We start from the raw sequence: 16108 nt of genomic DNA on the forward strand, positions 1-16108 counted from the left end.
CATTAATTTTAATAATAAATAAAACAACACTTAAAATACTCCCTTGCGGTACCCCTTCATTTTGAATAAAATCATCAGATAAAACATCATTAATACGAACGTTAAAAATTCTTTTCTGAAGAAATTTTTGAATAAATATTGGCAATTTTCCACGAAAACCCATATTATGTAAATCTTTTAAAATGCCATGCCGCCAAGTACGATCATATGCTTTCTCCATGTCGAAAAAAATAGATACTAGATGTTTTTTGGTAATGAACGCCTCCCTGATGGCCGTTTCCAGGATTAGTATGTTATCTAAAGTACTGCGACCATGTCTGAATCCACTCTGATATTTAGAGAGCAGTTTCTTCTCTTCTAGAACATAGATTAATCTAGCATTGATCATTCTTTCCAGAGTCTTACAGAGGCAACTGGTAAGGGCTATAGGCCTGTAGCTTGATGGAAGCTCTGGATTTTTACCAGGTTTTAGAATGGGAATAATCGTTGCTCGATTCCAGGACGTTGGGAAAACATGCTCATTCCATATTCTATTGAATAAAATTAGAAGCGAATTTAACGAATTGGAACTCAAATTTTTTATCATGTCATGATGAATGCCGTCAGGTCCAGGTGCTGTAGGATGTGAGTTCTGCAATGCTCGCTTAAGTTCATGAAGCTGAAAATCAGCATTATAAGCATATGACGCTAAGGTATTAAAATCAATTTTTCTTTTTTCTTGTTGTTTTTTATAGGTAATAAAACTTTGAGAATATGATTCTTCACTGGCTACATTAGCAAAAGCTGTACCCAATGTATTCGCTATATCTTTTGTATCAGTGATGGAATTTCCATTGCTGTGTAAGAATGAAAGTTTCTGATATGATTTATTGTTCCCTAAAATTTTCCTAACTTTTTCCCACATGCGCTTGGAAGACAAATGTCCGTGGATGGAGCTAACATATTTTTGGAAGGAGTTAAACTGACTTTCTCGTCTAATTCTTCTAAAAAAGGATTTAGATTTTTTAAAGGCAATAAAATTTGGGGTGGTAGGATATCTTCTGAATTTATCCCAAGCCTTTCTTTGTGCTTTTTTAGCAGCAGCGCATTTTTCATTCCACCAGTGTTTGTAAAACCTTGGCAAATTTCCAGAGGATTTCGGAATTGCTATTTCAGCAGCTTTTATCAAGCATTTTGTTATTGAATCTACTGCATTATCAATATTTGGCTGTTTTACTATGTCTTCTGTAATTTCGGAATGTGATCTAAAAAGTTGCCAGTTGGCTTTGTCAAAGATAAAACGCTCAGGTCTCCTGGGAAGGCTAACATCAGATTTTGAATATTTTAAAATAATGGGAAAATGGTCACTATTGAATAGATCGTCTGAAACTGAGAAATCCCAATGGGAAACAAGTAAAGGTGAGCAAATGGCTAGATCAATGGTGTGAAAAGTTTTATTTGCCTGATGAAAATAAGTAACATTTGAATCATTTAAAAGACAAAGAGAATGATCATCAATGAGTTTTTCGATCTGTCGACCTCTTGCATTTGTATCTGTGCTACCCCAAAGCGTATTATGCCCATTAAAATCTCCAAGAATAATAAAGGGAGCTGGTAACTGTTTGATAAGATCATCAAGATCTTTCTGGTGAATAGTGTCATTAGGTGGAAGGTACACAAAACAGACGGCAATTACAGATTTGATCTGAATTTGTACAGCTACAGCCTGCAGTGGAGAGGTAATATCGATATTCTTGGATGGAAAACAGCTGGGTATGAAAGTGGCGACACCTCCAGAAGCACGAGTATTTTGTAAATAATCTTTTCTATTTATTTTATAATTTTTTATTCTCACGTCAGTCATAGAGTTGAGGTGTGTTTCTTGGATCCCTAAGCAAACTGGTTGATATTTATTCAAAATAGATTTGATGTCATCAGAATGGGTGCGGCATCCATTACAGTTCCAAGAGATTAAATGAATAGCCATTATTTGGGTTTTTTAAAAAATTTTGATTTAAAATGTTCGGATGTCATGTGAGTAGAATCAGAATTAACTTTGTCCTCATCCATGCTACTTATAGAATCGTCTGATGGATGAATTGTCAGTTGTTCTTCCTTTTCCTCGATTTGATGTTTTTTATTTTCTTTTTCAAGATGTTGACGAGCTTTCACTTTATTCAAAATCTTTTTTCGCTTAACGTTTTTAGGAGGCTGGGAGGAATTTTCTTCATATGATCTTTTTATCTCAAGAAGTGCGAGCCAATCACTTCTTTTTATTGTTACAGTATCTGGGTTGGTATTTGAAGGTGTTACAGGATTATTAACAGTCGGTTTAGGTATTGGCTGCGAATTTCGTTCAGTTGTTGAGTTTAATGCAGCAGAATACGAGAGACCTGGTTTAGGTGTTCTGTCTGTTACTATTTTTCGAGCTTCTGGAAAAGGTATGTTTTTTGTGATTTTAACTGTTTGAATTTCTTTTTCTTCTTTGTAACGTGGGCATGATCGGAAGTATGCCGGATGGTCACCGCTACAATTGAAACATTTTGGTGTTGTCGAAGTGCAATTGTTACTATTATGATCAGGAAGGGAGCATCGAGCACAAATTTCTTTGTCTCCCCTGCATGCAGTTATAGTGTGTCCAAATTTCTGACATTTGAAACATCGGATGGGATTCGGTATGTATGGTTTAACAGAACAGTTTATATAGGCTATTTTCACAGATTTTGGTAAAACAGGAGTGTTGAATGTTAAGATAAGGTGCTTTGTAGGCTGGATTTGATTGTTTTTTTTAATCGTGATTCTACGAACAGCTATTACATTTTGTTCTTTGAGGCAATTTAGGATGTCTTCCTCAAGGTCTGTCTGGAATTCTCGTTCCGATATAACGCCTCTAGAATGATTTAAAGATCGATGGGCTGCAACAGTGACTTGGGTTTCCCCTATCATTTTTAGCTTTTCAATGTTTACTGATTGCTGTTTATTTTTCACTTCTATAAGAAGGTTACCATTAAATAATTTTTTTATATTACTAACTTCTCCAATGAGACTAGTTATACATTTGTGAATAACAATTGGTGAAACAAATTTCAATGAACTTTTCTCAGCACTTATAATAGAAAATTTAGAAAAAGCATTACAATGGTTAGAAATAGTAGAAGCCATGCGACATAGAGAAGGTTTCGGGCCCGACGGCACCGCCCACCACGGAGCCCAACAAGGGAAGGCAGCCACCGGCTCTGTCCCTTCCCAGCCTCGGCGCTTACCTTGGTGCTAGCCGGAACCTATACGCTCGGAGTTACCCCCGGGGACAGTGACCACCCTTAACGCCAAGCCCAAGGAGTAACCCCTTCGCTTGATCCCTAGCAGACTAGCCACTCAGGTGACTATCTACCAGCCGATTGATGCACAGGGGACCACAGTACACCACCCGTCTTTCAAATGGGTTGCCACGCACGGCCAACACGTGGGACTTTGACTGTCCATGAGAAGCAAGAAGCAAACAGAGCGGCGACAGCTTCTCATGGAGAGCCCCCTCGCTTGCCGTCGAGGGATGGAAGGATCAAGCAGAAAGCAATAGGCGTAGGGGAGTGTAAACATAAAATGAGTAAAGATCCCTGGGTACCTCGGGATTGGGACACCCGTACTCACCTATAGTAGGTGAGCCCCTGAGGGGTCACTTTCGTAGTTAGATCAATGAGTTATGATGCCTGAAGGGAATTATCTATTAGCAGTTAATGTCAATTTTCTAAAACAATCCTGTGTGCATTAGCGTTTCATTTATAATCCTTAATATTTTCGTATGCATTTCAATATATCTCCTTCCTCCTCTACCATGTGTACAAGTATTCTAATATTCAATGATTTCTACCTCAAAATTTTGAAGAAATTGTAAAAATATATTATTGTAAATAATAAATTCAGAATAATTCTAACCATCAAAGAATTCTATTTAGACAGTTTGGCAAATATCTACATTTCAGGTCCTTCTGAATCCAACAAACACATTAATGGAATTGCGTATATTTGGAAAAAAAACATAACTTTATCACTCTCAGCTAGACAGATGAAATTAGCCATATAGACTTTGAAAAAGGATTTACAAATATAATGTAATGTTTAGAAAAAAAAATGCAAAAGGAAATTATAATAATAAATAAATAATGTAAAAATTAGTAGGAAGTTTGTCTCTCCGATTGCATGTGCAGACAATAAGTAGCTAGATGAGTAAAATTTAGTACATAATTGATAATCAAATGTTTAGATCTACGTTGAATGCAATTTAATAATGGGTTGAACATATGTAGGTCGGTACTTTTACATTCGTGCAAGCACGATAAAAGAAAATCGAAATGGTTTAAGTAAATGGAATCTATTATGCAATTATGTTACTAAAATTATATCTCTATGTCAAATCGGTGGGTAAAAATGGCATATGCTGTTTTCTTTAGTACACTAAGAAGCACGAAAGTCTCATGTACGGGATATCGAAAATAAGATTCTGAACATTATTAATATTCAGTGCCTTTTTCAATGTCAATACATTACTGCAGGAAGATTTGGATTTGGATTTGGATTTCTGGCGCAAGATCCTAATATAGAATATGCTGCGCCGAAACAGTTTAAAATTTTCACAGCAAGATAAAAAGTAGTTTATCGTTACAAAAAGTGTAACTGACAGTGTTCAAACTAGTCAAAAGTTAAGGTAAGAAGGTATTAAAACTATATGTTAAATTTCATGGATGATATCAACATCTTTAATGTACGAAAAAATGTTTGGATGATGCGTCTCACCCAATAAAGAATCTAAGGTAAAATTGTTGGACTTAAAATGCTTGCAACGAAGATCAGTAAAACTTGCGCATTCTATTAAAATGTGACGAATTGTTAAAATATCTCCACAATTAAAACATACTGGTGGTGGCTCGGCAAAAAGTAAAAATCTATGTGTCAAGCGAGTGTGACCAATGCGTAGTCGGGATAAAATTACATCATAGCGCCTGCTTAGTTTTGAAGACCAGTTGGCCAATTGTGGTTTAATAAAATGAAGCTTGCTGTTAGTTTCCATGTCCCATTCATTTTGCCACTGGCGATAGCACCAACGAATAATCGCTGTACGCATATCTTTATAAGAAAGACGTTGGGGCAAGATTACGCTCGCCGACTTAGCTGCTGTGTCTGCGATTTCATTTCCAGAAATGCCCATGTGTGAAGGGATCCAGGAAAGCAAAACTCTAATATTTTTTAAACATAGAAGTCGGTATATCTTCTTCACTTCCTGTAGAAGTGGATGACCAAGAGATGAAGAGTTTAGAGCCTGCAGAACACTCAGAGAATCCGTGTAAATAACAGACTTATGGATATGTTGTTCATCAATATATTTGAGGGCTAAGTAAATAGCGGTTAATTCCGAGGTAAAAACAGTAGAAAAAGGATGAAGTTTATAACTTATAATTCGATGTCCATGAACAAATGCGCAACCCACATGATCAGATGATTTAGAACCATCCGTAAAGATGGGTTCATAAGAACAATAAAATTCACGATGATGTTTAAAAAGTGCAATAAAAACCGAGCTATCAGTGTCTGATTTTCTAAATTGTTTAAAAGGGTCTTCAAAGTGTAATTTGTCCTCCATCCATGGAGCTGTATTTGGACTATCCTCCTCATATATTTGTATATCGCTAAAATCATTTGGCAATATTCTTTGTACACGCAATCCCAAATGAGGTATGTAGGATTTGCGCGAATTAAACAAGCGATCGTTAACGTCATTCCGGATTTTCTCATGAAAAGGATGGCGTTTATTGGATAAAATACGATAGAAATAAAACAATGATAGCTTCATTCTCCTATTTGACAAAGGAGGCTCAAACGCTTCAGCATACAAACTAGCTACTGGTGATGTCCTAAATGCTCCAATGCACAATCGGAGAGCTTGATGGTGAACAACGTTCAAACGTTTAAGGTAAGATTGCCTAGCAGAGCCATAAATAACACATCCGTAATCAATTGTTGATCGAATGATACCTCGGTAAACTCTTAGTAGGCACGTCCGATCAGCACCCCAAGAAGTATTGGATAAAACCCTCAGAATGTTTAATGACTTCAGGCATTTACTCCGCAAATATGTAATGTGCGGAAGGAAAGTCAATCTTTTATCAAAAATAATACCTAAAAATTTGTGCTGATCCTGAATGGAAATTAAATTACCTCTCAAGAACAATTCTGGCTCTGGATGAAGGGGACGTTTGCAGAAGTGCATAGCAACTGTTTTCTGAGGAGAGAACGTGAAACCGTGTTTATTTGACCACTCTACAATGTTATTTATCGCTGTCTGAAGCTGCCTCTCAATGTATCGCATGTCGCGGGCATAACAAGAAATTTGCATATCATCTACATATAGTGTCTTGTTGACAGTTGCTGGTATAACAGATAAAATAGGATTAAGAGCTAAAATAAAGAGTGTCACACTTAAAATACAGCCTTGTGGGACACCTTCTTCCTGGCAAAAAACATTGGAATAAGTATTCCCAAGCCGCACTTTAAAATATCTCTGGTGTAAAAAATTTTGAATAAAAAGAGGTAAATGCCCTCTAAACTTAAGGTCGTAAATATTTTTCATGATCCCGTATCTCCATGCTCGATCATATGCTTTATTTATATCAAAAAATACCGATACCAAATGATTCCTTTTTATAAAGGCCGTTCGAATATCCGTTTCCAAGGCCAAAAGATTATCAATTGTTGAACGATTCTTCCGAAAACCGCTTTGAAAAGGGGAAATAAATTCATTTTCCTCCAGTATGTGAACGAGGCGTGCGTTTACCATTTTTTCAAAAACCTTACATAAGCAACTGGTCAGGGCTATTGGTCTATAGTTAGATGGCTCTTGTGGATCTTTTCCTGGCTTTGGTACAGGGATTATTATTGCAAATTTCCATTTATCAGGAAACACATGCTCTTTCCAAATTCTGTTATACATGAACAGAAGATTTTGGAGGGATCTGTCAGATAAATGCTGCAGCATTGAATAAGTAATTCCATCCGGCCCCGGTGCTGTCTGTTTTGTGACAGATAATGCTCTGCGCAACTCCGAGATGGTAAAATCAGCATTGTAAGATAAATGCTTTTTTGTTTTAAAGCGTAGTTTGATGTTTTCTTGGTATTTTTTGTGCGTGAGGAAAGGTTCCGTGTAATTACTCGCTGAACATACAGAGGCAAAAGCTTCTGCAAGAGCATCAGCCATTTCCTGAACACTGGAAATAATTTCCCCATTCTTCTTCAGGCAAGAGATGGAACGATCAGGATATATTCCGCATACTTTTCGAATGCTGGTCCACATATATTTGGAAGTTGCATCAGAATTTATGCTCGATACAAATTTAATCCAATAAGTCCTCTGACTTCGTCGCTTAACTCGTCGTGCTATTGATTTGGCCTTTTGAAAAAGAATCAAATGATTCGTTGTTGGTCGCCGCCTAAAGGTGTTCCAGGCCTTCTGAAGATCTTTTTGGGCCTTTGTACAATCTTGGTTCCACCATGGTTTTTTATATTTGATTTTTCCTGATCTCGATTTTGGGATTGTAGCATCTGCAGCTTTTATAATAGTATCAGTTATTAGGTTTACAACGCTATTTAAATCATCATTCTCTACCATATTATGTGTTATCTGTGCCCTTGAGGTAAAGTCTATCCAGTCAGCTTTTTGAAAAATATATCGTGGTAGACGTGGAGTATTTACACCACTTCCAGTTAAATGCTCTAAAAAGATGGGGAAATGGTCGCTATCGAGCAAGTCAGTTCCCACTCTAAAATTAAAGTACGGAGCTAGAGAAGGTGAGCATATAGCGAGATCTAGTGAATGAAAGGTTTTGCTCCTATGATGAAAATATGTTTCTTCTCCATTATTGAGCAGGCATAGTGAATGGTTATTAATAAATTCTTCAATCAGCCGCCCACGAGGATTAACATCTTCACTTCCCCAGAGAGGGCTATGACCATTTAAATCACCAACTAAGATGAAAGGAGATGGTAATTCATCCACTAAGGCATTAAGATCTCTTAATTCTACCGAAATACTAGGTGGCAAGTAAAGACAACATATTGTCGTCAAAGAGGGGTTCAAGACTCGGACAGCAACAGCTTGCAAATTTGTATGTAATGGAATGATAGACGAGGGTGTATTATGGGATACAAGGAGAGCAACACCTCCAGTAGCTCGATCGGATTCATTATCCTTTCGTATAAAGCTATAACGTCTGATTTTCATAGTGTCTGACGGTTTCAAATACGTTTCTTGTAGAGCTATACAAATCGGATGGGTTTCACTAATTAAATCTTTAATATGAGTTGTTTTATTACGGAAACCACGGCAGTTCCAGGAAATAAATTTGGCCATCAAGATTGGGTTTGGTTTGGTTTGTGCTGTTTATTGGCGCAAGAGCCATATTTGGCCATGCTGCGCCAATCCAATGGTAAAATATAAAAGTGAGGTAAAAAGTAGATTTAAATAGCAAATTTAGTTAAAAAAATGATAGACTAATCAAGGAAGGAATTAATGTCTGGATTCTATTGATCACAGTGATACGACAGATATTGTACATACTAAATACAAGTATAAAATCTTACAGCTTTTAAAAATTTAAAAATATTTGGGTGGGGATTTTCACCCACCAGGTCCTGCAAGTTCAACGAAGTTAAATGAAAAAAGCGAATACGTTGGAAGTTAAAATCAGTACATTCAATTAAAATATGTTTAATAGTAAAATCCACACGGCATGTGGGGCACTTTGGTGCCGCTTCACCGAAAAGAAGATGTTTGTGTGTGAAGCGAGTATGTCCTATACGCAGGCGAGTCATTTTGACGTCAACCTCACGTATAGGGAGAACAGACCACAATCCAATAGTTGGTTTAATGGAATGTAATTTATTTTCGGTTCGCTGATCCCACGTCAATTGCCAAGAAGAAAAAATGTGTTTAGCCAAGGACTTCTTAATATCGCAATAAGGAAGTCCCTGAGACAAAGCATTCGCTGCTGATTTTGCCGTTAAATCCGCCATTTCGTTTCCAGCAATGCCAACATGACTCGGCACCCAACAGAAAATAATTTGAAAGCCTTCATTTTGTAACAGGCGCAAGATAAATAAAATTCTAACAGCAATCGGGTGCATCCGATTGTGATAGTGAGTTAGTGTCTCCAAAGCAGTCATGCTATCAGTGTAAATAATAAATTTACGCTGAGTAGAAGGGGAGATTTTCTGAAGAGCGCAGAAAATGGCCACCAACTCAGCAGTAAAAACTGAGCAGCAATTGTGTAAACGGTGGCTCAGTGTATCAGATGGTAGTATGATTCCACAGCCAACATGACCATCTGATTTCGAGCCATCCGTGAAAATTGGTGTAAAGGAAGAAAACCGATAGCGATGATATAGAAACATCTGTTGAAAAATAATCGGTGCAGTTGAGGATTTTTCAAATCCTGAGAAGGGGTTTAGAAAAGAAAATTGTGGTATATCCCAAGGTGGAAAACAAAACAGATCAGCGGATTTAATAGTAATATTTTCAAGGCCCGAGTCATGAAGGATATTTTTAATTCTCTCATTGAATGGAAGGATATGAAATGGACGGGCATTATACAATCTGCGAAGAACAGGCGGAAATTTAATTTGACGTAAAGGGTGCTTTGACACTGACATGATTCGGAAGTAATACGAAGCGGACAATTTGTTACGCCTTAAATTTAGGGGCATTTGGTGACAGATAACATGCAGGCTCTCAACGGGAGAGGTCCGAAATGCACCGGAACAAATTCGTAAGGCAGAGTGGTGAACAGTATCCAATCGCCGCAAGATGGAAGCGCTGGCAGAACCATACACCATACAGCCATAATCGATTCGGGATAGAATTACTGCTTCATAAATGCGGAGTAGGGAGGTTCGATCGGCACCCCAAGATGTTCTGCAGAGTACCTTCAGAACATTTAAGGATTTCTCACACTTCTTCCGCAGGTGCAAGATGTGCGGAAGGAAAGTCAACTTGCGATCGAAGATTATTCCCAAAAACCGTATTTCATTTACGACAGGAATCGATATATTACCAATGTTAATATTTGGATCCAAGTGAATGTTTCTCTTTCGGCAAAAGTGCACACAACGGCTCTTCTCCGGTGAGATATTGTGTCCGTTGTTTTTGCACCAAGCTACTAATTTATTCACAGCATTCTGCAATTGTCTCTCAATAAGGTTCATACTGCTTCCTTGGCATGAGATCTGAAGATCATCCACATAAAGACTTGCTTGTACAAATGAAGGCAAATGAGTTAAAATCTGGCTCAGATGAATAATAAAAAGGGTGACACTGAGGACACTTCCCTGCGGAACTCCCTCAGCCTGAATAAAACTATTAGAATAAAAGTTCCCAACACGAACTTTGAAAGTCCGATGTGATAAAAAGTTCAATAAGAATATGGGCAGGTTTCCCCTAAAACCAAAGTTAAAAAGCGTAGAGAGTATGCCGTAGCGCCATGTACGGTCATACGCCTTCTCAATATCGAAAAATATGGAGACAAGGTGGTTCCTCCTTACAAATGCGTTGCGAATTTCAGTTTCCAGTAATACGAGGTTGTCAAAAGTAGACCGACCTCGACGGAAACCACTCTGCAACGGAGAGATGCATCCTTGTTTCTCCAATTCGTATATGAGCCGAGCATTGACCATTCTCTCAAAAGTCTTGCAAAGACAGCTTGTTAAAGCAATTGGTCGGTAGTTCAGAGGATTAGAAGATTCCTTGGCAGGTTTTATAATGGGGATCACAATCGCTTCTCGCCATTGTGAAGGGTACTTCTGCTCAGTCCATATTCTGTTGAAAAGCATTAACAGATTGGAAAGGGAAGTGGTATTCAAATGGCGGAGCATATTGTATGTAATCCCATCAGGCCCGGGACAGGAATCATGGGCATGAGATAATGCTGTTTCTAGCTCAAACATTCTAAACTCGCAATTGTATGGAAAGGTATTTCGTTCGTTAAAGCGCAAAGGCAACCGTTCCGCACGATTCTTAATTGTAAGAAAGTCAGGGTTATAAGAATCAGTAGCGGAAACCTGTGCAAATGTTTGACCGAGAATGTTGGCAACGTCTAATGGGGCAGAATACTTCACATTCCCTCTATTTAAAACAGGAATGGAGGATTCATGATATATTCCATTAGCAGCCTTTACCTTTTTCCATAGAACTTTGCTGGATGTTGAGGATGTGATAGAGGATATGAATTGAATCCAGGATTCCCTCTGACTACGACGTCGTATGCGGCGAGCTAGTGCTTTGGCTTTTTTAAAAGCTATAAGATTCTCTGTTGTAGGGTACCTTCGAAAGGTGTTCCAAAACTTTTTCTGCTGCTTGTGACTGTTGGTACAGGCTTCATTCCACCACGGTCTGCGAAATTTTCTTAGACGTGGTGAACTCTTTGGAATAGTGGAAGTTGCGGCACATATTATACTGTCAACGACATTTTGAACTGCTTCCGAGATGTCTGATGTATTTACCATTGTCTCTGTGATATCTGCCAGTTGAGAGAAAGTAGTCCAATCTGCCCGCTGGAATAAGAAACGCGGAGGACAATAAGTCGCACCGCTTCCATCAGCATGGGAAACGATAATAGGATAGTGATCGCTATTATATAAATCGTTGCTAACAGCAAAAGTTAGCAACGGCAGAAGTTCGGGAGAACATATGGCCAAATCAAGACTGTGGAAGGTACGTGTAGGCTCGTGAAAGTACGTCTTTTCATCATTGTTGAGCAAACATAGACAGTTATTAGAAATGAACTGTTCTATTTGCTGCCCACGAGAATTTGTACTATTTGAACCCCACAACGTACTATGGCCATTGAAATCGCCAAGCAGGATAAAAGGCGAAGGAAGCTGGTCCACTAACTGGTCAAGATCTTGTTGACGAATGACATCATGAGGCGGTAAGTAAATACAGCAGACAGTGACCAAAGTTTTTATATGAACTTGTACAGCCACAGCCTGTAGAGAGGTGTGTAGGGTGAGAGGAGTGCTCGGATATAAATTGGAAGTGAAGATGCAGACCCCTCCAGAACTATGAGCTCCATTGTCTGCATCTTTCCGAATACAATTGTAACCGCGTAATTTGATTGATATATTTGGCTTCAAGAAAGTCTCTTGAAAACCAAAACAAACAGGATGAAATCTGTTAATAATAGACTTGATGTCATGAAGTTTGGGCCGAATGCCGCGACAATTCCAAGAAAGGAAGGTACCCATTAAGAGAGTGATTTGGAAGGAGAGAGAGAAGAAGCAGTTGTTGGAGTTGCATGATCATCGCAACTCATACCAAGTTCATATTCATCCTCAGACGGATGCAGTTTAATATCGGGGCTATTAAGCGTGTCACCAAAGATGGACTGTAAGTCCTTATGGACAACACCTTGCGTCGCTAACCCCAATGCGACGGAATTTTTCGATGCAGAATTTTTCAGTTTCTTTCGCAAATCTTTTTGCGTTAGGCCACGTTTTGCTAAGTTTAATGTCAGAGAGTTCTGTGATTTTGATTTTCTTCTAACAGTTTTTTGAGTATCAGTGTTAGTTTTCAGAGTATGTTCAGCATCGGAATCTGAGGTTTTTTCATTATCTGTTGTTTTCCTGGCATATTTTAAGCAGTTTTCACAAGAGCAATTCTGACAGAAAGTTTTCTTAACTGCTGAAGCATAACTGACACCAGGGATTGGGGTCTGTGCCTTAACCCTGCGTCTGGCTTCAGGATAAGATAAATCCTCTTTGAATTTTATTGTCGTAACCTGCTTTTCCAGTGCCCAGCGAGGACAAGATCGAGAATATGAGGGATGATCGCCACCACAGTTTACGCACTTTTCTTCTGCGGTACACTGTTGGCTGTCATGCCCTTTTTGTGCGCAGCGGGCACAAGTGAGAGACCCGCGGCAATTCATTTTGGAGTGGCCAAAGCGTTGGCACTGGAAACACCTTAGTGGATTAGGGATATATGGCCTAACCGGTAACTTTATATAGCCTGCATAGACGTACTCCGGTAATTTAGAAGTTTTAAAAGTTAATACGTGATGTTTCGTCTCAAGTATTTGTCCATCACGTCGTATGGAAATTCGACGCACATGTGAAACACCTTGAGATTTCATTTCGGAGACAATTAACTCTACGGGAAGATTTAGTATTTCGCCGCAGGTGATGACGCCTTTGGAGCTATTAAGTGATTGGTGAGGGGTTACAGAAACTCTTATTGTTGCCAAGGATTTTAGTTTTTGTATCTGTTGTGCTTGCTTACGAGAAGAAACCTCCACAAGCAAGTCGCCAGATCTCATTTTTCGAATAGATGCAACTTCGCCGACTGTAGCATTTATTGCCTTTTGTACAAGGAAAGGGGAGACTGTTTCAAAAGTTTCTTTATTTTCAGAAATTCTATTTATTACGAAAAAAGCATCAAAATGTTCATTATTGTTGAAAGAAATAGGTACTTTGTGACGCCCACTAAAGGGACCCTTCTTGGGAGGAGCCATGCGATATTGAGAGTGATTCGGGCCCGACGGCACCGCCCACCACGGAGCCCAACAAGGGAAGGCAGCCACCGGCTCTGGCCATTCCCAGCCTCGGCACTTACCTTGGTGCTAGCCGGAACCTATACGCTGGGAGTTACCCCCGGGGACAGTGACCACCCTTAACGCCAAGCCCAAGGAGTAACCCCTTCGCTTGATCCCTAGCAGACTAGACACTCAGGTGACTAACTACCAGCCGATTGATGCACAGGGGACCACAGTACACCACCCGTCTTTCAAATGGGTCGCCACGCACGGCCAACACGTGGGGTTTTGGCTGTCCATGAGAAGCTAGAAGCAAACAGAGCGGCGACAGCTTCTCATGGAGAGCTCCCTCGCCTGCCGTCGAGGGAAAGAAAAAATACAGCAAAAAGCAGAAGGCGTAGAGGAGAGCGAACTGAAAGGGAGTAAAGATCCCTGGGTACCTCGGGATTGGGACACCCGTACTCACCTATAGTAGGTGAGCCCCTGAGGGGCCATCAAGATTGGGATTTATCTGGAGGTTTTTTCTTTTTTTCCCCACCTGATTGATTTTTAGAGGTAGTAGACCGGTCTAATTCCATATCGGAGAACTCAGAAGACGACGTGTAAGTTTTTAAGAAATCTTCTGCCACAAGGGGTCGATTCAATAATGCTTTCTTTTTTGTTCTTTGTTTTGCATTTACTTTAAACGCTTTAAGAGATGATATCGTGGAGATTTTTGTTTTATTACTGCAATTACGTTTGGCAATTTTATCATTTACAGGATAATTGGATGACATCGAAGGAACAGAGGAGACTGCTGGCAATTTTGTAGTTTGATTTGAAACTGAACTAGTGGGTGGTAATTGAGTTATACGAGAATCGGTTTGAGCACTACTACATGTTAGTGTTGCTTTTAGTATACCAGAGTAAGATGCACCAACTTTTGGAGTTCTATCATTTATTAATTTTCTTGCTTCTGCGAAGGATATATTTTTCCGTATTTTTGTGGATATAACTTCCTTCTCTAGAGTCCATTTAGGGCAAGACTTGGAGAAAGAAGTATGAGACCCAGAGCAATTAACGCACTTCATGGTGTCTGAATGGCAATTATTTATCTCATGTCCAGGTTCAGCACATTTTGCACACATGATCATTTTGCTACGACATGCTTGCTGGGAATGGCCGTACCTTTGGCATTTAAAACACCTAAGAGGGTTAGGTATATATGGTCGAACTCTACAAATTTGGTACCCTGCTTTGATTGACTTAGGAAGAACTGGAGTTTGAAAAGTTAATACGATGTGTTTTGTTGGTATAAGTTGACCGTCACGCCGAATGTTGATACGACGCGCGGCGCATACTTGCTGGTCTGAAAATTCTGTTACAAGATCTCCATCAGATAAGTCGATGAGATCCGGCTCGGAAATGACACCACGTGAAAAGTTTAAAGTTTTATGTAAGGCTGTTTGGACAGGAAAATCTCCTAATTTGGTGAGTTTACTAATAAGAAGAGCTTGTTTCTCGGAAGTCTGCAACAAAAGGTCACCAGAACGTAGTTTTTTAATGTTTTGTACTTCACCAATTGTTGATTGTATTAATTTGTTTACAAGGAAAGGAGAAACTCTATGAAATGTATTTTGAGTACTAATGATCATGAAACGAGAATTAGATGATGCTACAACGACGTTAGAAGAAGAGCCCATATGATATGGATTAAGGTTCGGGCTCGACGGCACCGCCCACCACGGAGCCCAACAAGGGATGGCAGCCACCGGCTCTGGCTCACCCCAGCCTCGGCGCTTACCATGGTGCTGATCGAAACCTATACGCTAGGAGTCACCCCCGGGGACAGTGACCACCCTTAACGCCAAGCCCAAGGAGTGACCCCTTCGCTTGATCCCCTTGAGCAGCCCAGTTAAATGCCTGGGATACCGGCCGATTGATACATTGGAGACCGGAATGTACCACCCGTCTAATGGGACGCCACGCACGGCCAACACGTGGGGTTTTTGGCTGTCCATGAGAAGCAAGAAGCAAGAAGCAAACAGAGCGGCGACAGCTTCTCATGGAGAGCTCCCTCGCTTGCCGTCGAGGGAAGGAAGAAAAAGAAGACAGCAGAAGGCGCAGTGGAGAGTAAACATAAAGGGAGTAAAGATCCCTGGGTACCTCGGGATTGGGACACCCGTACTCACCTATAGTAGGTGAGCCCCTGAGGGGTACTGCAGGAAGAGGGAGGGGGTTTGGAAAGGCTGCTTTTATATCAGAAAGTATAAGAGGAAATTTCGAGAAGACCTCAGATGCTGTTTATCTCTTGTGGTTCGAGAAAACTTGGATGCTCTTTCATAGTCTCGGGGTCAATGAAGCCATTTCCCATTAACAGAATAATGTAATTTTCTGTGCATTTTCCCTTTTAATTTAATCTATAGATTCTTTAATGTATCTTAGATGGGGAAATGATTTTCATGTATGTAATTAATTTTAAGCTTGTATAGCAAAATTTTGTTCCTTGGTGAGAATTAGGACTGTTTTCCAATGAGAAGAATTTTTAAACGGACTATGATTCGTAACTAACAAGTCTG

The 16108-nt window shown here is 39.5% G+C and overlaps 3 protein-coding genes across 3 annotated transcripts; all 3 read right to left on the reverse strand.

Annotated features, from left to right (window-relative positions):
* Positions 1-1965: 1965 nt before the first annotated feature.
* LOC129974497 (uncharacterized) lies at positions 1966-2925 on the reverse strand. The gene has a single exon (XM_056087558.1). The coding sequence runs from the start codon at positions 2923-2925 to the stop codon at positions 1966-1968; it is 960 nt and encodes a 319-aa protein (XP_055943533.1).
* Positions 2926-12263: 9338 nt separating this feature from the next.
* Positions 12264-13334, reverse strand: LOC129974528 (uncharacterized). The gene has a single exon (XM_056087560.1). It carries the CDS (start codon positions 13332-13334, stop codon positions 12264-12266), a length of 1071 nt encoding a protein of 356 aa, XP_055943535.1.
* A 710-nt stretch (positions 13335-14044) lies between these two features.
* On the reverse strand, positions 14045-15232 carry LOC129974544 (uncharacterized). The gene has a single exon (XM_056087561.1). The coding sequence runs from the start codon at positions 15230-15232 to the stop codon at positions 14045-14047; it is 1188 nt and encodes a 395-aa protein (XP_055943536.1).
* Positions 15233-16108: the final 876 nt, after the last annotated feature.

The sequence above is a fragment of the Argiope bruennichi genome, chromosome 1 (assembly GCF_947563725.1).
Source record: "Argiope bruennichi chromosome 1, qqArgBrue1.1, whole genome shotgun sequence".
Classification (NCBI taxonomy): Eukaryota; Metazoa; Arthropoda; class Arachnida; order Araneae; family Araneidae; genus Argiope; species Argiope bruennichi.

Coding starts and splice junctions, on each gene's coding strand:
- LOC129974497 (XM_056087558.1), bottom strand. CDS start 2,925: ATGATAGGGGAAACCCAAGTCACTGTTGCAGCCCATCGATCTTTAAAT.
- LOC129974544 (XM_056087561.1), bottom strand. CDS start 15,232: ATGGGCTCTTCTTCTAACGTCGTTGTAGCATCATCTAATTCTCGTTTC.
- LOC129974528 (XM_056087560.1), bottom strand. CDS start 13,334: ATGAGATCTGGCGACTTGCTTGTGGAGGTTTCTTCTCGTAAGCAAGCA.